This window comes from Pristis pectinata, chromosome 8 (assembly GCF_009764475.1).
Source record: "Pristis pectinata isolate sPriPec2 chromosome 8, sPriPec2.1.pri, whole genome shotgun sequence".
NCBI classification, from domain to species: domain Eukaryota; kingdom Metazoa; phylum Chordata; class Chondrichthyes; order Rhinopristiformes; family Pristidae; genus Pristis; species Pristis pectinata.
In genome coordinates, this window is record NC_067412.1 from 21,944,047 (window position 1) to 21,965,436 (window position 21,390).

Genomic DNA, 21,390 nt, shown 5'->3' on the forward strand with positions numbered 1-21,390 from the left:
TGTCCCACGTTTATCTCTTGACCAATATCACAAAAATAGATTATCTGATCAGTTTTACAACACTGTGGGAACTTGGTATGTTTAAAATGGTTGCTTCATTTCTTACATTAAAATAGTGACTACTCTGCCAAAGTACTTCATTGGCCGGAAAGTGATTTGGCACACTTTTGGGTGTTAAAGTTGCTATATAAATGGAAATCTTTCTTTTATTGATGCTGGCTAATGGATAAATATTGTTCAGGAAATAAACACCCCTACTCTTCTTCAGAATCATTTATTTAAGTGGGCATAAAGGACTTTAGTTCTGTCTCATCAGACAAGCAGGCCTCCATTAGTGAAATAAAAGAGCAATAACTTGAGTATCAGCCTAGGTCAAAACTGGAGTACGACTTGAACAAGTGACCTGCCTAAGACTGCAGCCACTGAGCCTTGACTGTCACCTTAAAGGGTGTTCAGTATGGAATTACAGTTGTTCCAATATGAGGAAAAGGAACTTATGCCCAGATTAGAATCTATTACTTGAAGCTGGTAATGTTTCTGCAACGTTGTTGCTCTTGTCCTTGGTGCTCGAAGAGACAGGAGAGGGCTTTGTTGTCAAAGCAAGTTTGGTGAGTTTCCACATCACATCCTGTAAATTGTACATGTGCAATCTTAATATCAGAGTCACAGATGGGTGGCTATTGAGTCTAAATAAATGCCAAATCAGATGTACTGCTCTGCCTTGGATATTTCATGCTTCTTTGGTATTGTTGAATCCACATCCATGTAAATGACTTCCATCACACCCTTGAGCTTTATAAATGATGGAGAGCTTTTGAGGGGATAGGAAATAAGCCAACTTCACAGTGAACCTCTGTCCTGATTTGTAGGCATTATTGAAATGTTAATCCAGTTCACCCCCTGTTAAAAGTGACCAACAAGAGATTGATGATGGGGGAATGGTTGATTATTAGTAGATTTATTTGACCTTCTTTAACTTCATGGAATAGTGTTGAAGCCAAGTCCCTCCCAAATGCATTACATTATACCTGCACCTTTAATTGTTTCAGTGAGTTGTTGCTCAGAGAGAATCAGAATTGTTGGTTACATGATTAACAAGCTTAACAAATCATCAGAAAAGGACAGGTGATCATCTGTGTCTTCTCACTATCATCTCTAGTATTAAAATGACCCCGATTTGGTTTTCAAAACACAAGAGGGCTTGCGTATAAACTATCTTTAGGTTTCTGAAGATCTCACTTTGATTTGGTACCAAAGATATCCTGAAATTGTCCTCTCTAGCAGTAGGGCCTCACCGGGTATCTGCTCAATGCCTCTTACCAAAATATTGTAGTGATATATGGTGCCCTAGCTCTGCTGTGATTCTGAAGTAAACAATCTATGCAGCTGGCTGAATGTCAAATGCAACATAATTTGCTAACACTGGAATATTAAAGCAGGCATTCATGGCAATTGGTCTTAGTGATTCCTGGGGGTTTTACATCTGGATTGTAACTGGCTTTAGCAGCCCAGGAAACACAGCATTTGTGAATATAAAATGACTATATTTCATCAGTTCTGAGTTCCTAACCACGTCTTGCACCACTCTGCAGCACAGTACGTTGGTGTTCCCATAAATCATCTCACCCCATTGTTAGCAATTACATTTTTAATTGATGAATTGTAATACACTTATTTAAAAAGTTCTCTAAAAAGAGCAAGCAAATAATACACAATGCATCTAAACATAATAATTATTTTACAGTTCCTTACCCTACATTTCACACAAACTATGGTTATTACCTGTAAGTCCCTAAGACCCTTTAATAGGATCTTGCCACTTTCAATGACATTGTCCAACAGCTTTTCTGTTCGAATGACATTAAGTACTTCAGAAAACATAAGATTTTTTGAAGGGTCTCCTAGCCAAGTATTGAAAATCCTGTAGGGCTGTAACAAGACACAATGCATCCAATTACACATGTAAACAGAAAACATTACTTTATGTAGTTATTATGGTTTTTACTTTAAGATCAGAAATACTGATGCAACATTTCCATTATATTTTGAATTTAAACAGAAAAAATATGAACAAATCACTTCATTAAAAGTACTGGATCACTTTTCAATTAAAAGGGGCCAAGAATGATATCATTTTCATTATAGATGCATACTTTGCTAATCTAATGGGTACACACAGTAAATGGTTAGTCATTTAAAATTCATGGCCTAGAAGATCATTGGCTGCTGCAGAGGGTGGTAACCAGTAGTGGGTCAATGACCAGATTGATTGTGGGCCCACTGCTGGAAGATTCTGTAGTACCTCGGGCTTTATACCTAGATAAAGCCTTTCATCCATGCTCTACATGCTCCGTGCAATTAAGTCCAAGGCCTGGGATTGGGGTGGGGAGGGGGGGGGATGTTGGATTGTCCCAACGGATTGGGGCCTGTGAATGGAATGATGGTGTTGAGGAGAAGGGAGATCTAGACCTTGGGATGGAACTGGAATGCCCAAGGTTAGTGAGCTGTGGGGAGATGGTGGGGTGGGGAGGTTTGGAGCCTCGAGAAGAGCAGTCAAATAAATGAATTACACAGGACATTCTCAGGTCAGATTCCCAGAGTGGGGTTGAGTCCTGTGTAGGGAGGCCCCCTTTAATCTTGCTACTGCAGGGATGGCAGTGCTATAAGCACCTGGCTGTTCTAAGAGTGCCAAATGAAAGGCATGTCTCAAAGCTATATGGACAGATTTACTCAGCACTTCATTAGGTGTGCCTCTGAGGTGAAAATCATGCCTTCTGTGTACATGGGATTCAGGACAAGAAGAGCCCGGATGAATTTCTCGAGTGGTGCATTTCAATCAAAACATAATCATAACAGTATTCCACTCTAACTTTCATGGGAAGCACACTGCTATTTGCATCTGAATTATTTTGCTGTTATTTTTTTTCAACTGGCTTTGTTGTGGCAGTAAGTTGAGCACTACCATATTTAGGAAGTATTGATTTTAAACAGCAAGTGAACCTCTATGGTCTTTTAGAGCTATGTAGAAACTAAGAGTATTTTATTGCTTATTCTAGATTGAAGTTAAATCTCATCACCACTGGATATCTTGTCAGTGATTTTGTAAGTGTAGATAAATAAAGGGGTAAAGGCTTTTCTAACACTGTTATGGTGCAAACACAAACAAATTTTCCACGTAAAAGATTTTGCGATCTTTGTTTCGGTGTTGGGGGAATACTGTACAATAGCTGTAACATTTTCACCAATTTAGTGTATGGATATAAATCTAAAGAAGGCGTGCTTTAGCACAGACTCACCATATCGGGCCTCAGTTCATCCTTGTAGAAGTAGCCTCCAGACAACAATTTCTTACTGAAGGTGACGATGTCTGCTGGATCATCCAAACCCCAGTGCTCGTGGGCCCAAAACTTGCCGGTGCCACCTCCCCCCGTCTGTACTTCATCACACAAGAATGCACACCCATGCTGAGTTAGGTGGACAAGGAAAGGTAGGACAGGGACAAAAAGCAAGAATTTCATACATTTGAGGCAATGATAAACACAATGTGAGAACGGGTGAAGTTAAGCTGATCTGCATGTTGCAGGGATTAAGCAACAGGAAAACAAAATGGGATATGGGAAAGTGAAATAAATGCATCATCAGTGTAAGTAACAATTCCTATCATCTAACCATTATAGCTAAGGGGGGCAGGAAAGGAACCTTTGTGCATGCAGATAGGATTTCATATTTTCCAATTTTCCTGGTGCACTGCAAATATCAAGAATAGACAATATGTAATTTCTGTGAGTTTTAAAGGAAAATTCCTCTTTCTTTAAGTGGAAGTTCCTTGTTTGCCAAGGAAACAACAAGCCACTTGAATAAGGAATTGGAAAGTTTACTTTATATGTGTGATTTATAGTTCTGCAATAAGGAACTAAAAACCACAATTTATTTTGGCGAGGTTGTGGTATATTAGTCCCCTCTTCAAATATTACCATCCACTAACAGTAAATTATTTCCTTGTGATCATTACTGGCAATAAACCAAAACAGTGGAGGAAGTACTTGGCACAAGTGGGCCCCATATTTCCCAGAACAACACAGACATCACAACAAAATAGCTATTATGTCATGGTGAATGATAACCAGTTCCTGTGTCAGCAACAATGAAAGCTGGCATAAAGCACAATCTACTACTGTGTCAGCAACACTGAAAGCTGGCATAAAGCATAAACTGCCCACAAGTGTAAATGTTTGAGATCAACTTTCAATGACTGTTCATTTTTGATTTGTTTGCTGATTTACAGAGAGGATATGTAAATGAATTATTTTAAGTATTTTTAAACACAATTGAATTTACAAAGCTACAGTTTTTCCCCTAAAACAGTGAAGGCATGTTTATGTGTTAATAGCCTCCTGTCCTTATTTTGGAGCAGAACAAAGAGCAAAGTTTTATTTTGTCTGTGATGGCCAAACAAGACTATCCTGCCTAGTGTGATGGGGTAAATTTACACAAGCCCAATTATTCTGTGTATTCACTATGTGTCCTGTAACACAACATATTAATTTGCATTAACTGTCATTTAATTACTTCTCAGTATCCCTACCGAAAGATTCAAGAAAAACATGATGGCATGTTTGAAATTCATTAAAGGTTAAATTTAGCCATGATGGGAATACAGAAGAGGTATGACATCATTAGCTGTTCTTCAGTTCTATTAGGCTTCAGCATAACAATATTAAGCATATCATGTAAAAATCAGCCAATTCTCCTGTTTTTTGGTCTTGTCTATGTCCAATTTCAAAGCCCATGACATCCAGTTTACGTCAAATTACAAAGTTGTCCCATTGTTACAATAATGTTATTATCAGATATTGGATTGTATAGGCACATACTTAAATGTTAGAAAGGAAAAAGTCTTGCAGTTTTACAGTTGCCTTCACAATAATGACAGAATCTTCCCATTCTTTCACTCACTAATAGCTGTAAGTGCTCTCAAGTCGGACAGTCTACGGGCTGGTGTTATATTAAGCCCCAGCATTGCACCTTGGCCTTGGTTTACAGAAGAACATTTAATATCAGCCATCTCCTAAAGAAGGTCAAATATGCAGTGAATTATGGAAACTTTCAGAGATTAAGATGTATTAGGCTCCAATAGCGCTCCATAAGGGGAAAAAAAGGCAGCACGCAGATTACAGCACTATTTGGCATTCCTTGCTAATTTTTTTATCTTTAAGAGAATTTTAAAATTGGAAAATTCTTTGTCAATCCTTTTAATCTTTTAACTGATTGGCTCACTAATGTTGTTTGTTGTTTAGTGAAAGTTAGTATTGGTTAGTATTCTACCAAGAAAATAACAGTGAAATTTTCAAATTAACTCCCAAAAGTTGAAGTATTAATGTTTTCTTTAGCTGAAGGTCAACTTATGCAATTAAAGGATTGGTTTTAGAATTCTTCTGTAATTTCACCAAGAAAACAAATTACTTACCACTTTTAGAATTATCTAATTAAATGCTTAACTACTCAAGAAAATGACAAACTACACTTGAGTACAATAGTTATTTAAACATTTAACAGTTTAGAAACAATCCAAGGCAATAAAGATATGAATTGAGAATGTCTCTAAAGGTAGAACAGAATATTGAACTTCGTTATAATAACACTGCAGGAAGTTATTACACATAATATACAGAATTACAGCTGTTGCTGGTTTCAAAATTGAGAATTTATCTTTTGGAAAAAAAATCTATACTAATAATCTAAACAAGTAAAATAGAACATAGAACAGTACGGCACAGGAACAAGCCCTTCAGTCCACAATGTCTGTGCTGACCATGATGCCAAATTAAACTAATCTTATCCACCTGTACATGGTCTATATCCCTCCAACCCTTGCCTGTTTATGTTCCTGTCTAACTGCCTCTTAAATATCACTATCATATTGCTTCCACTACCTCCCTTGGCATCGTTTTCCATGCACCTACCAATCTCTGTGAAAAGCCTTGCCTCGCCTTTAAACTTTCCCCCTCTAACCTTAAGCCTATGTCCTCTAGATTTGACATTTCCATCCTTGGAAAAAGACTCCGACTATCTACACTATCTCTGCCTCTCATAATCTTAGACACTTAAATGGTGAAACAAATTACCAGATGACATACTGAAATGATCTGATTTTTCAGTAAAAGTCATGAATCCACAAAACCAAAAACAATTACATCAGTTGTAGAGTTGGGCCCAAGTGTCCTGGGCTTGGGAAGCAGGGCCAGTATTTGGGGTGGGAGATAGTTCTGCTTTATTTAAAGTCTAAACAAAATACAATCCAGATGGAGGCAGACACTTATTGTACCCATCCTCCCCACATACCAGTGTCAGAAGGAAGGCAAGACTGGTGGCACACCCGTCGGAAAATCTGCATATTTTGCCAACTCTGCACAGTGGTGCTTAATGCACGTTCGTTTTCAGAGTCATACAGCACCGACAGAGGCCAGCTGGCCACCAAGTTGACACTAACCATCAAGCACCCATTTTACACTAATACCACACAAGACCCCACATTACCATCAGCTCCACTGGATTCTACCAGTCACCTACACATAGGGGGCAATTTACAGTGGCCAATTAATCTGCACATCTTTTGGGTGTGGGAACAAACCAGAATACCCAGAGGAAACCCATGTGGTTACAGGGAGAATGTGCAAGCTCCATGCCAACAGCACCTGAGGTCAGGATTGAACCCAGGACGTTGAAGCTGTGAGGCTGCATCTCTGCTAGCTGTGCCATTGTGCCACCCAAGGTAATTCTTGTAAACATTGAGCTCTATCCCTGGACAAGTCCATGGAGCAACAAGGTATTGGTCTTGGATAATTCAATCTGTCCACGTATAAAGGAATGGGATGTGACTGCGGCAGGTCAAGGTGCATGCCTATAAATCAGGGTCTGCCTTCTTTATTCCAGCTGGTGTTCAAGTAATTTTTCCATGCTGGTTATGAACTGCCCATACTCTCAAATAGGCTCTGTTTCTATTAAGTAAGAGTTCATTAAAGGAAATTACCTTCTTGGCAATGTTACGTAGCTTCCGGAAGAAGTCATCTGATGCATGGTTGTCTCCTCCCTCTGACTGGATTGGCTCAATTATAATTGCAGCCACATTCCTTCCCTTCTTTCTGAATTTTACTATCAAATCTTCTACCTGAGTGGGTAAGAGGACAGGAATGCAATTGCAAACTTTTATATTATTGATTCGGGAATAAAAGACGAGTTTAGTAACCTAGTTAACAATATAACTGCAATTCAAGAGATCCATACAATCAATGTAGTTTGTATCAATATTGCAGAAGTCCTATGCAGTCAATCATGTTACAGCAATTACTGTTGCATTATTCAAGGCATATCCTAAAGATTCAGACTATAACTCGAAGCCTCAGTTCATATCAGCCTTGTTATTTACTTATAAACCAGTACTTTTCAATCATTTTCATGCAGAATTTAACTCATCCAGGGTAGGTCAGTGAGAGTGGAGTTCACTCTTACACACCAAAACTTGCAGTAATTTCTGCTTATTTATTTTTCATGATTTTGGTGCAAACTGGCTGGAAGCAGCTGAACCAGTGCAAAGGATCAGGGAAAATTAAATGTGAGTAAATGACACCCAAAGCCACTTGCATTTGAGTTCCATGATCATTCTTGCTGGTTCAAGGATTCAAGTTACTGGGACCAAGACCTTCCCATAAAACTGGCAACTTCACAACTGCACTATTTGAAACTTTACACCAGTGATCTTTATTTTGCACACTGGCGTGTTTTGATATTGACTTGCAAGACTATTCACAAGATCCCCCAACCTTTACTTAATGGGTAACTCAGAGCAACAGTCATTGAGATTTAATGGGTTTTTATTCTGCTTACAACTTGAAAATGTCTTTAAGTATACAGGAACTGTAGATTAAAGACTAATAAGATTGAATTCTGAAGAACTGACCTTCAATCACATAGAGGATCTGGTTTAAAATGAAGTTTTATAATGAACATCTAGTGTAGTATGATGTGAGAAATGAAAACAAAATACAACTTAAAGGCATGTGAGTAGATCAGTGAGTAGTAAACGTAATGTATATATGAAGGATATTCTCCAAGCTCTTTTGAAGGTATATTGTCAGACCAGTGTGAAATTTAATGAATGTCATGATAAACTGGTTGAAATATATTAATATTTAAAAATTTGTACTGCATAAACTTAAACATTTATCTTAAATAAAAAAGGGGGTAATAATTACTTCCTCCAAGCATCTTGCTTCTTCTTCGGAATTCTCTCTCACAAACTCTTCCAAAGGATACTTCAGTTTTGGAAATGGAGCTGTGGGCCAATCAAAGGCTGGAATATCTAATTTATGGACAGCCTTAGAATGGGTTGCTGCCAGGCAACCTGCAGGCATATGAAAGGCAAAGCATATCAATATTTTGTTTGCACATTTTAAGTAATTCCATGAAAACTTAACATCAGGATTAAGTGGTAAAGCAACTTTAAATATTGCACAAATATTACAAACTGTTGTGAAACCCACAATAAAGATATTTAGTTGTACACATGTTCAATGTGACAAAATTATTAGATTTTTAGAATAAGTATCCCATTATGGTAAGATATGATTATAATCATTGGATTGGGGTAAGGTTACACAAAATTGTAACATTCTCGAATCTAGTTTGCTACAATTTGTTGGACACCAATCACTTATCTTAAAGACACAAGTTACAAAAAAAGTCTTTGACCTGGATTTTGATGTCAAGTCTCGTGACTCCAAAATGCCCTATCCCCCAATTCCATGCATTATCCCCTTTTGCAGCTAAGCCTGACCCCAACCCCACAATACCCCTGACAATATTCTCCAAGCCTATTCTTGCTCTTTCCATCACTGCAAAACAATAGTCCAGTCCCCAGTTTAACTCAGCACCTCCTTCCCTCACACATTACGTTGGTCTATCTTCCAATGTCAAAATACTAGTTCTTCCAAATCTCTCTACACCTCACACCTTTTCTCCCTCAACAATGCTTGTATTTTGCAGGAAGATATTTTTCAGACCATAATTACTTTATGCCGTTAATTGGGAAGTCGCACTGCCACATTGAGAGGAAATGATTGTCAGGATTGTAGGAGACAGCCAATATATAGTTGCTGTCTGTGATGATTTTGCTGTAAGACAGATTCAGTGGCAATGCTTTATCCAGCATGTGGAAGAAATCCATCTCTTTTCAGAAACAGTGAAACCACCTTGTTTACAAAAATAGCATTGCTGTCAAAATCTAGTGGAAATACAGAAAGTTAAAATAACCTTGTGTGTCAGGGATCCCAGAATAATTAATTAATTTTGGATGGAAAGGAAATGGTAATTTCTTCAAATGCCACAGTATAATCCCATATCAATTTGATCCAAAAGAGAACAAATAATTAACCAGAAGCAGATTCTCTCCTCAAACTTCTTTAACATCTTTGCCAAAATAATTGGTTACTTTCTTGGTTATCTTTCTAGTAATTTTTAGATTTATTTCCTAATAATTTTGGTTACTCCTTATTTTTACTGGGCATCCAGTTTTAAGTTATGGTTCTCTAATGTGTCTTGTGACCAACATTAACATCATAGGCCAAAATGTTACATTTATTTCATGTGACAGGAACAGTGTCAGTGACATGTGACAGTGATTTAAGATAATTCTTGTAGTGCTTTGAAACCAAATACATTTGGTTGTTCATAGCTTACTTTTAATAATAATATATTTTAAAGAATCTGTAAAGTTTATTCCTTACCAAAAGTTCTTCCATGAAATCCACCCATGAAGGACAGAATGGTTATGTTGGGACTACCAGGAGCCTGAAGAAAGAAGCAGCAGTGAGATGCCACCAGGTGACACTGTTTCACATGAAATCTAAATAGTCTCTTTCTTATGTATACTTATTCATTATAAAACCTGCACTATGAGAATCCACCAGTTTATCAATTTTGAGAATTATATATAAATCATAAAATATTTCTAGACAGTTGTAAAGGAGGAGGAGGGTAAACCAGACTTCTTTTATGTCGACCATACTTTTACTTCTCAGTTTAACACATTACCTATGCAAAACCTAATAATTCAGTTTGTGAATTACTTTTCCTAAACTTCTTTTGGTCCCTTAAATCTCAGCAGCATTTACAGTTCACAATAGGGTTCTGTCAGAAATAGGATCTGTTCACAAGCTACTCTGAATGACTCGATAAAGAGACGATGATACTGAATTCTTCATCTGAATACCACAGACCTGTTTATTAGAGAAATGTTAACACTGAGGTACACGAGCATGGTGCCAACTCAATGCTGCTTCTCAGTAAACCCTTCAGTAGATAAGGAGTGAGCATTCTGAGCAATATTACACCTGGGGATAAATTTCACCATTGCAGAAAATGGTTTTATTTTGACCTGATGAGTTGTGGAATCTACTTGATTCTTAAAACATTAAGAAAGTAAACTGGACAGGCACTAAAACTGGTTGATGCAAAGATGACAGGAATTTATTTTAGTTAATCTTCTGGCCAAAAATGTCATAATAGTGGAAGACTTGACAAAAAGATAATGCCATAAAATAAAATAGAATCACTGCATCACAATTGACTACCCATCCCTTCTCCAAACAATGGAATGGTGGGGTTGAGGATCAGATTCAGCTTGTTTAAATTCCAACATTTGATCCACACCAACCAGACTTTTTTAAATTTAAAAATACCCCCATTATGCCTGGTCCCTCTTGGTTTATTAGTTCATAATGTCCCATCCACCAGAGTTAGAGGAATAGATAATTGAGGGTAAGAGCCAGGAGTATGGTGATGTTTCTGGAGAAGATTACAGAGATAGGAAGCCATCACAGATACAGATTTTTAAATGTGAACTATTGGGGGAACAGGAGTCAGCACTGGCCAGGGATCCCACAGGATTATAGTAAGAGTTGACTTGTGGAGTAAATACAGATAGGTGATTTTACGGACCAGCAAGCAGGACATTAACAATTCATCAGGGTAACAGTTTGAAGCATTATAACATAAATTTATTATAACATAAATTTATATTTATAGAAAATTCCTACATATACATTAGTGAAACAACATAAAATAGATGCAACCTGTGTGTATGCTATTTCTCGTGATAGCTTGGATATACGTTCAGATAAAAAAAGCAGAACAGAAGTACAAGTGAGGTCCTATCAGAGTAAACAGTATGGATGCTGGTTCAGTTGAGACAGTTGTACAGATGGGAAAAATTAGTTGTTCACTTAAGTTTCTAACTGATAGAGTGTAACAAAATAAAAGAAAATTGAAACACATTTTTACAGGAGCTAGTTATAATTTTTGGAAGAGCTGCAAATTCAAGCATTCTTCAGGATATAGAAACTTACTTGGTTGATCATACAAGATTCCAGTTCTTCCTTTGTGTGTATAGTTTCTCCTCTTTCTTTGTTCTATACAAAAAGAATAATCTGTAGTGAAAGATCTGTCACCAGTAAGAGCAGCTTTCTAAGATAAAACACTTGCAGTGAGGTGTTTACCTGACTACGCAGTTGGATGCTGTGATGCCGCCACCTAGAGGGATGCCAAGAGCCCTCTGAAGGGAGGGCTTTCCCCAGCAGCAGCAATGCTGGAGAACAAACATAAATGGTCTGTCTCTCGTGGCACCAAGCGTCATTTCTGACTATAAATCAGCTAAAAGCTCAGTGTAAACCAGTGATGTAAAATTTTAATTGTTCACTCCATGAACCTTTCTTCATTCTTAAAGGAAGATTCATCAGATAGCAAATAAAATTGTGCATAATTTATACTCTTGTGTGTTGTGTTACGAACCAGCAACAAAAGAAACACACTGAGTCATAATTCAGTGTTAAAAACTATTTTATTAATCACTACTTATAATAATACGAAAAATAAAAGTAAAAATGTTAGTATGTTAGAAATTCAAAAATGTTAAACCTTGAACATTAAGCCCAAAAACTAAACTCTTCGTGTGTGTGTGGCAAAGTCCCAAACTCCAAGTCCAGGAATGGTTCTTAAAGTTCAGTTCCGCAAGCCATAAGGTGAAACATGAGCAAAGGCTTCTTCAACAACCACCGTTGTCTGAAGATAAGACGTAGATGTAGAGAAACATAGAGAGAGTAATTACGAAATCCAGATGTTCCACGATGGACCCCAAACAACACCTCAGTGTTGACTCGGTAGTGACTTCCTCACCCCGAAAAGCATCCGAATCGTGGTTGTCCACACACAAATACCTGTTTCCTTCTACAGGTCAGCAACAAAGTGAACTCCACCGGATTACTTCCAATTTCCATACATGGATTTCAGTGGCAGACACAGTTATTGTTTCTCATCCATCGACAGAGAAACTAGCAGGCTGGTGTCTCTCTCCCTTTTCTCTCTCTCTCTTCGACTGACCTCTTCAACAACGTCATTACGTCCTTTATCTTCTATTGACATAAGCACCACACACACACACACACACACACACACACACACACACACACACACACACACACACTCTATCTTAAAGGGACTTTCACCGAGTCCATAACAGTTGTCTGTACCTATGTGCCTGTGATGCCGCCGCAAGCAAGTTTTTCATTGTACCTGCACCTCACCGTACTTGTGCGCATGACCATAAACTCAATTTGACTTGGATTGTAATTTTCAAATAGTTGTAGGTGTGTAAGAGAAAGGAAATACCTATCTAATTCTTTTGATTTTTTCTTTCCTAAAATAAATGGATAGAACATAAGTATAAAGTAAATAGTGCATTTAAGATTAGAACCTAGAACATAGAACAGCATAGCACAGAAACAGGCTATTTGGCCCACGATGTTATGCCGAATTAATTAAGCTAATGACACCTAATCCCTTCTGCCTGCACATGGTCCATATCCCTCCATTCTCTGCATTTTCACGTGCCTATCTAAGAGCCTCTTAAACACCTTTATCGTATCTGCCTCCACTGTCACCCCTGACATCCCTGACATCACTCTCTGTGGGTAAGAAAACTTGCCCCGCACATCTCCTTTGAACTTTCCCCCTCTCACCTTAAATGCATGCCCTCTGGCATTAGACATTTCAACCCTCTCATAATTTTATAAACTTCTACCAGGTCTCCCCTGAGTCTCCATCGCTCCAGAGAAGTTTGTCCAACCTCTTTTTTATGTTCAAAGAAAGGAATAATTTCTTTCATTCCCTCCAAATCTGAAGATTATTAAGTGGATCAATATGATTCTGTGATTGATTAGGGAAACCTAACCTTTTACAACATTTTTGAACGTAACTGAGATTCTTGTGGTACATTTTTAAGTTAATGAAAATGATGAGGAAGGGCAGATTTCACTTCTTTTTGGAGAGGGTCACCACCAACTATTTCTGGGACAGGTAAAACTTGGCCAGGGACAGAATAAAGCTCCCAGTTTACAAAAGGATGATAGTCTAGAAATCCTTCAGAGCCTGGGAAGGGACGCATTAAGTTGGTGTTAGATGGTGGGTCAGCCTATGCTTTTTATGAGGCTCTGCAGATGCAAAGGTCTGTAATGAACCTGCAATGTATTTGGTGATGCAGAATAGGCTAACACAATTAAAGTAGTTTTTCTTTCATGTGCTCATAATGTCACACAGCATGGAAACAGGCCCTTCAGTCCAACAAATCTGTGCTGACCATCACACACTACATTTAGACTAATCACATTTTATTTTCCTTACATTCCCACCAACTCCCCCCAGATTCTATTACTATCCTCCACAGTAGGGGGTATTTACAGTAGCCAATTAGCTACTAATCTTCACTTCCTTGAGAAGTGGGAGGAAAATGGAGCACCTGGGAGAAACCCACACAGTCACAGGGAGAACATACAAACTCCACACAGACAACACCAGAGGTCAGGATTGAACCTGGGTTGCTGAGCTGTAAGGCAGCAGGTCTACAACCTGTGATATTGCGGTGACCTGTGTGCTCTGTAATGCTGGCACAGGAAAACAGCTTGGTTGCAGACTTGAAACATGGACTGCCGGAGTGAAGGGGGTGGGCAAGGAAGAAGCAGGAGAGAGGGAGGCACTGGAGGGAGGCATAATGCAGAACATTTATTTAAAGTGTAAGTATCGAAAGATCCACTTTAATATGGTTTCCAGCATCAGGCATGCTGAGGAGTCTGGCTTTGCCTTATGTCAAAAGTTTTCTCAGTAGTTTTATGGGCAGGGCATATCCGACCGATAGGTCACTAATTACAGCACACTAGGACTTGGCATTGTGCAGGAGCCTTGGCATTCAGCTTCAGTATGCTCTTAGCTATAGACGTTTGGCTTTCCTGACCTACATGAGTGACAGCTATCATTCAACAACCTTCTGGCCTTGGCTCCTAGATAAATGACATTCTATTTTCATCAGGAATATTATTCAATAACCCATCCAAGATTTTGCAAGACCCATCATGCATGAGATTTTATAACCATTAAATATTCAATGTATAATATTCAAACTATTATAGAGTAGAATTGGTGTAAAGGTTCCTTCTAATTTCTCTGTAATGCATAAACACTAATGTATTTACAATCTGTATTTAAATAGAAAATTTCAAGGTTCAAAGATAGTGGGAATTTTGCACTTACTCTGTACCAGATGCAAGCTGCTTTGAAGGCATTCTCATTGGAACAGGAGCCACATGACATAGTTTGCACTTGCTTCAAACCTTTTGGAGCTATCTGATAAAGAAGAAAGTCAAGATCTCAATGATGTTTATATCATCATAGAATTTATATTATGATGAACAGATAATTAAACTAGTCTGTATTTGAACCCACTTGGAGATAAGAACCTTAGTCAAAGTTTCCCATTCTGTTACACTGACCACATTGGGTCATGAAAGCTTTGCTCCAGTTTGTCAGATATTTGTAGCTTCTCATTTATGAAAGTTGACTTTTGCAGCCTGATGAACTAAAAAAAACAAATTTCTAGTGAAATCATGGTCAGAAATGATTCTAAATTACTTTGGATCACCAATGTAGTTTTGGCAATGGAAGTAAAAATGCTGCATGTAAATTCTGGGTGTAAATGTGTAATATAGTAAAAGATATGAGTGGTGTGGTGGCATGGCAGTTAGTGCTGCTGTCTGTGCAAATTTACACATTTTCTCTGTGACTGAGTGGGTTTCCATTGGATGTTCAGGTTTCCTCCCACATACTAGAGCTGTGTTGGTAAGTTAATTGGCAAAGAGAATCTGTAAATTGCCCCTTAATGTAGGTTAATGGCATAAAGAATCAAAGCGGAGTGGGCAGGCATGGGATAGAGGGAATAAATTGCAAGGGTACACGGATATAAGGAGGAGGAGAATGGTACTAGTTGGATTGCTTCCCTGGGAGCTAACATGGACTAAATAGGCTGAATGGCCCCTTTCTGTATTGATGAGTTTATGACATGATATAAGATAATAACCATACGAATAGCATCCTGAGATCTTGTTTGTACATTGAACAACATGAATTTACAACCTATTGATTTATTTAGCCCTTTCTAACTATGACTATGCATTCACAAAGTGTTATTGAACTGAAGCTCTAAGCAATAAAATGTCCTCAGATCCCTTGTGTCCCTGCAACCACCAGTCCTCACCCCCGATACCTCACAGTTGAACTCACTGAAAGCAGTGTCTCAGACAGCTTTTGAACGTAATTCTCAGGAGGCAAACATCCCAGGGCGGGTCTGTTTATGAAGGTACTCTGTGAAAGAACACAACATGAAGGAGTCATTACCCCTTTCAGAAGTAACACAGTTTATACAAATGTACACATAGATAAATGCATGAGTAAAGTTTTGCAATGTGAAAAATGAGGAAAAACTAAATAAGGAAGGACTTGCATTTATATAGCACCTTTCGCAAACTCAAGACAAACTAAAATACTTTACAGTCAATGAAGTACTCTTGCGATCACTGTTTTAGTCTAGGAAATGCAATGGTCAATTTGTACACAACAAGCTCCCACAACGGCAATGTGGTAATGACCAGACAATCGGTTTATGTGACGGTGATTGAGTGATAAAGATTGGTCAGGACACCCGGGATAACTCCACGTACTCTTCTTCACAATACTGCTGTGGAAACTTTCACATCTGCCTCAGAGGAAGGGTGATGTCCTGATGTCTCACCCAAAAGGCATCATTCCCAATAATGCACCATTTCTTCAGTACAGCCAAGATTTGTGTGCTACAGGCAGTATATTTTTAAAAGAGGTTAGGAATGGAGATGGGTGGGTGGGTATAAAGTAGTAGGGTTACATGTACAAATCTTTATAGGTGGCAAGATGTTGATAAGACTGTAAAAAACATACAGAAACCTAAGTTTTAGAAATAGAAACACTGTGTGGGAAATTACACTGAACTTTTATACCTCACTAGTCAAGCCTCAGTGGAATAATGCCTCCAATTCTAAGCAGTATACTTAGGAAGGATATCAAATTCTTAGCGAAAGTACAGTTGAAATTAATGAGAATATTACCAGGCATCAGTTATCTGTAGAGACTTGAGAATTTGGCATTTTTCTCCTTGGAGTAAAAGGTTCAGAAGAGATCCAATGAATATGTTCAAAATATCAATAAAGTTTGAAACAGTGACCAAGGTCTGCTTCCACTTGAGTCCTTTAAGAATTTATCTATTAACCCATCCCTCCTCTTTCTCACTTACATGCTTTCCCTTGACAGTGTAATGTAACATTTGAAGGGTGAGGGATACACTTGGCCCAAGGGTTTAGCAATTCTTTGTTGCTCACAAGAGTGTATTAATTTGTCAGCAGGCAGCACGCAAACAACTCTTGACACCACTAAATGGTTGTTTTGCACCCGTCTTTGTATGATGCACTATTATGGGGATTGGGGCACGGATCAGAATATGGTTCAGGGCAACAGGGATAGTAAATCAGGGGCTATCAGGGTTGAGAAGGGCCATGGAGCAGGGTCTGTGGGGGCTTTGGAGGAGTTGTTGGTCAGGGTTGAATAGGGTTACGATTCTGAGTGGTTGGGAGATTGGTAGCAGGATGTTGCTAAGGCTGTTAAAAAAAAAGATTGGAATCATAAATTAAAGGGGGCTACTCTTTAGTCAGGACCCCAGCACTGGCCTACTACCTGGTCAGACCATTAATCTGAGTTACCAACATGATTAAAATCTGGTTTCTCAGTTGCCCTGGAAAAGGAACATCTCAGAACCATGTGAATTCATTTTGCCAAGCCGCACAGGAAATGACATCACTAACTGCACATCAGACATGAAAAATGAATCACTGGTGCAAGCACAACTTGAGACTGGAACTGCGCAGTCGAATTTCAGCAATAGCCATTTCATCCTTAAAATGATTGTAAATGACTTCCACTGTAGGAAAATAATCATTTTCTGTATGCATAACAGTGAGAAACAAACACAAAAAGTTCAAGGCCAAGGTTTTTAGAATGCTCTGTTAGCACATCTCCCATGACACAGAAGTATTGTTGACAAATGTCCTGCTTAAAATATATGCACTGTCAGAATTTTAATGTTGTATGTTCTGATCCACTATACCATACCTCATCACTACTAACCAAGTTCAAATACTTAAAGGACACATCAGGAAAATGAAGGCTGAAGAAATATTTCAGTCTGAGAAACGGGTAAAAAAACATTGGTTGTTGGAAATGAATGTAATGCCAGAAAATGACCCATCAGAAAACACGTCTACAACTCTGTTTCAAAGACATGCTATTAATGATAACAGAACATAGAACTGGAGAGAAATATCCTGTTAGTCACAAAAGGGCAATCTTGATTAACAACTGAACAGAAATACACACTCTCCCAGCTCCAAGGGATTAGATTTACAAGTTTGCCAGCCAAAACCTCATCAGAAGACTTCTAGCATTATGTTATTCTCCCACCTCTCCACAATGAATTTTTAAAAAAATTTATTCATTATTTCAGGATCTGAGTGTTACTCTTGTAGCTGCAGTGCTTTTTTTCAGGCTGGTCCACTTGAGTTTCTGCTCAATGGCGATCCCCAGCAGGTTCATGGTTGGGTGACTCTGCTATGGTAATGACATTGAATGTTAAGGATACATAGTTAAATACTCTCTTGTTGTCTTGCTCCTCTGTGGTACCAGTGTTACCCGTCACTTATCAGCCCATGCCTGAATGTTGTCCAGCTCTTGCTGCATGCACATCTGGATTGCTTCAGTTGTTGAGGAATAGCAAATAGAATTGGATGTTGTGCAACAATCAGATCTTGTGATGAAAGGGAGTTCACTGATGAAGAAGCTGAAGATGGATGGGCCTAGGATATTGCCTTGAGAGACCCCTGCAGTGGTAACCTAGGGTTGGGAATGATTGAATTTAAATAACAACAATGATCATCCTTTTGAGTAACTGGAGTATTTTCCCCTTGATGCCCACTGACTTCAGTTTTACAGGGCTTCTTGATGTCACATTCAGTCAAATGCTGCCTTGGTATCCAGGGCATTAACTCTCACCTCACCTCTAGAATTCAGCTCTTGGTCCAAGTTTAAACCAAGGCTGTGCTGAGGTCTGGAGCCAAATTGTCCTGGTAAAACCCAACAGGGGAGCAGATTATTGTTGGGACAGTGCAGTTTAATTGCACCTTTGTTTACACTCTGGTAATTAACCAGATTAGATTTGACTGAATGTTTGTGAACAGGACATACCTGGGCAATTTTCCACTTTCTCAGGTAGGATCCATCCTCAGCCTCACTTGTTTCTCATCCACATCATTTCCTTGGCAAATATTATCACCAATACTCAAACTATATCATGTTTAAACTTAGAAAAAATTAGGAGCGGCACTGTTGATTCTTCGCTTAAATTTGAGGAAGTTTGGAGTCCATTTATTCAATATTTTCATATGATATAGATCCCTTTTCAATAACCTTTGAATTTAGAGGAGCAGAGTTGACAACATAATAATGCTCTTTGTTCATCAAGAAACATCAGTCCAGTTTTTTTTCTTTTGAAATTTTTTTTAGTTTGTTTCGTTTTATTACTTAAAATTTTTTTTTGATTTGTTTTTTTTTATATAATAAATCTTTTTCTTTCTCCTTTTGACTTTTTTGTTGTAATATATTCGTTTACCAAGAAACCACGGGGCCTAGCATATATTTTTTATTCTTTATGACTATATATGTCATGATTGTCCTCCCAATCTCTTTGTAATATGTGTATAATTACCAATGTTATATGTATTAATCTGTATTAATTTGAAAATTAATAAAAAGATTGAAAAAGAAAGAAATATTATCACCAATAGGCCAACCTACACATATGATGCCAATTTTACCTCTTAACTCAAGTTTTTTCCTTGCAATCAGACTGTTTGACTGGTATCCAGTCCAGGATTAGCTATAGTTTCTTTCAGCTAAAGACCAACAAGATGGAGGGCACGATAAACATTTTGTTGAAAATGGTGAATGAAGGTGATCATCATTCATCACACTTACAGATGGCCAGACTCCTATTGTGGACTATTCACCAGAAAGTATGGTCATCGGGATTCTGACACTGTTTGGCACTCTCTATGGGATCTGGAATTTGTGTGAAGCATGCTTTAACTGATATAAGCAGGAAAATTAGGAGATAAATTAGGAAGTGAAATTTAACTGAGATAAATTAGGAAGCGAAAGTTAGAAGACAATGCAAAATCATGCATAAAAAGTGAAACAAATACAGGAAATAATAGCTGTAACTAAGGAAGAGGGGAAGAGATAAAGGATATAAAGTATAAAAGCAATTTAAAAATAATCTCCAACAGTACTTAAAATCTGAAGGAATGAGATCCCACCCTTGTAAAGGACAATTATCAATGCAACAGAGTTGTTTACACTAAGATAAATCATACCATTTAAATATGCAGTTACATTTGAATGAACAAGCCCTAACTCATCTGGTGTGCCTAGTGAACATTTAATAGGTATGTCTTTTTATTTATTTCTGGGATGTGATATCACATTCAGGGCCAGTATTTGTCCATCCTAATTACTGATAGAAAGTTGGGGCAAGCTGCCTTCTTGAATACCTGAAACCCTGTTTTGAGGGAGTTCTATGTTTTTGGACCCACTGATAATGAAATAACAGTGATTAATTCCTAAGTCAGGATGGTCTGCAAGTGCTGGTGTTCCCATGAGCCTATTGCTCTTTTAATTCTTAGCAGGAGAATTTTGGAGATCCTTTTAAGAGGTTTTGGCAAGTTGCTCTGGTGGATCTTGCAGATAATAACTGTGGCATCCACTATCCAATGGTAGTGGAATGAGTGAATATGTAGGGTAGTCCTCCACTTTCTCCTCTATGGTGCTGAATTTATTGAGGGTTGCTGGAACTGCACTCATCTGGACAAGTGATGAGTATTCCATCTTGTTCCTGACATGGTTAATATATGGTTGAAGGCTCTGGAGGTCAGGAGATATGTACTCATTGGAGAGTGCCACTGGTTCAATTAAGTTTCTGGTCAATGATATGGATGGTGGGGGATTTAGTGTTAGTAATGCCGTTCAATGTCAATATGAGATGGTTGGATTCTCATTTATTGGAGATCACGGCCTGGTGCTTATTAATTGCCACGAATCAACCCAAGCCCGACTATTGTCTAGCTCTCAATGCATTTTGCATGTTGTGCTTTATTATCTGAAGAGTTGCAAATGCTCAATCTCCAATGAATATCCCCACTTCTGAATTTTGCTGGAAGGCCCCTGCTGAAGGTAGGCTGAGGATATTGCTTGAGGAGTCCTCGTCCTAGAGCTGAGAGACTAGTCTCCAACAATCACAACCACCTTCCATTCTTCCAAACGTGATTCCTGCCAGTGTAGAATTTTCCCTCTGATTTTTCATGAATTTGAATGCTGAATTTCTTCATGAGACATTGGTATATTGCTGAGCAGCAGGATAACCTCTTGATTTCTGTGCGTCACTGTGTTTTTGCATACGCACTTTATTTCTGTTCATTATGGTAAATGCTGATAATTTTACTTTTATTTCCACCTTTAAATCCTAGCTAATCTTTTCAAACATCACTACTAACTCAGGAACAGGATCAGGTGGAGTAAGACCTTACTCAAGTTAAGCCTTTTGTTGAAATCCAAACTAATTTTCTTCAGAGAGAAAGAAAATTCATACTAATTCCACATCATAATAAATCTTTACCCCACCTCATTGAATCTGCTACCAGATTCAGGCTCAACTGTTCCAAGGTTCATCAGGCCAGCCTCTTGTCCTCCATTTAGTTCTCCCTGCTTTTCACTTTTATCACTTTAATTTCATTGACTTTTGGTCCATCAACATTTTGGAATTTTAAATTCTTATCCATATATTTGTGTCTCTCTTTGGCTTCTCCGCACCCGATAAGT

At 38.2% G+C, this 21,390-nt stretch overlaps 1 protein-coding gene across 1 annotated transcript in view; it reads right to left on the reverse strand.

The window, feature by feature from the left end:
• The window catches only part of abat (4-aminobutyrate aminotransferase), a 141,451-nt gene that overhangs the window by 3,090 nt on the left and 116,971 nt on the right, over positions 1 to 21,390 (reverse strand). Inside the window, exons 7-14 of the mRNA XM_052021901.1 lie at positions 15,661 to 15,741; positions 14,635 to 14,727; positions 11,403 to 11,465; positions 9,783 to 9,846; positions 8,253 to 8,401; positions 7,031 to 7,168; positions 3,297 to 3,464; positions 1,783 to 1,929 (exon numbers count right to left, since the gene is read on the reverse strand). Of these exons, the coding sequence (XP_051877861.1) occupies positions 1,783 to 1,929; positions 3,297 to 3,464; positions 7,031 to 7,168; positions 8,253 to 8,401; positions 9,783 to 9,846; positions 11,403 to 11,465; positions 14,635 to 14,727; positions 15,661 to 15,741 (903 nt within the window). The remainder of the gene's footprint in view (positions 1 to 1,782; positions 1,930 to 3,296; positions 3,465 to 7,030; positions 7,169 to 8,252; positions 8,402 to 9,782; positions 9,847 to 11,402; positions 11,466 to 14,634; positions 14,728 to 15,660; positions 15,742 to 21,390) is intronic.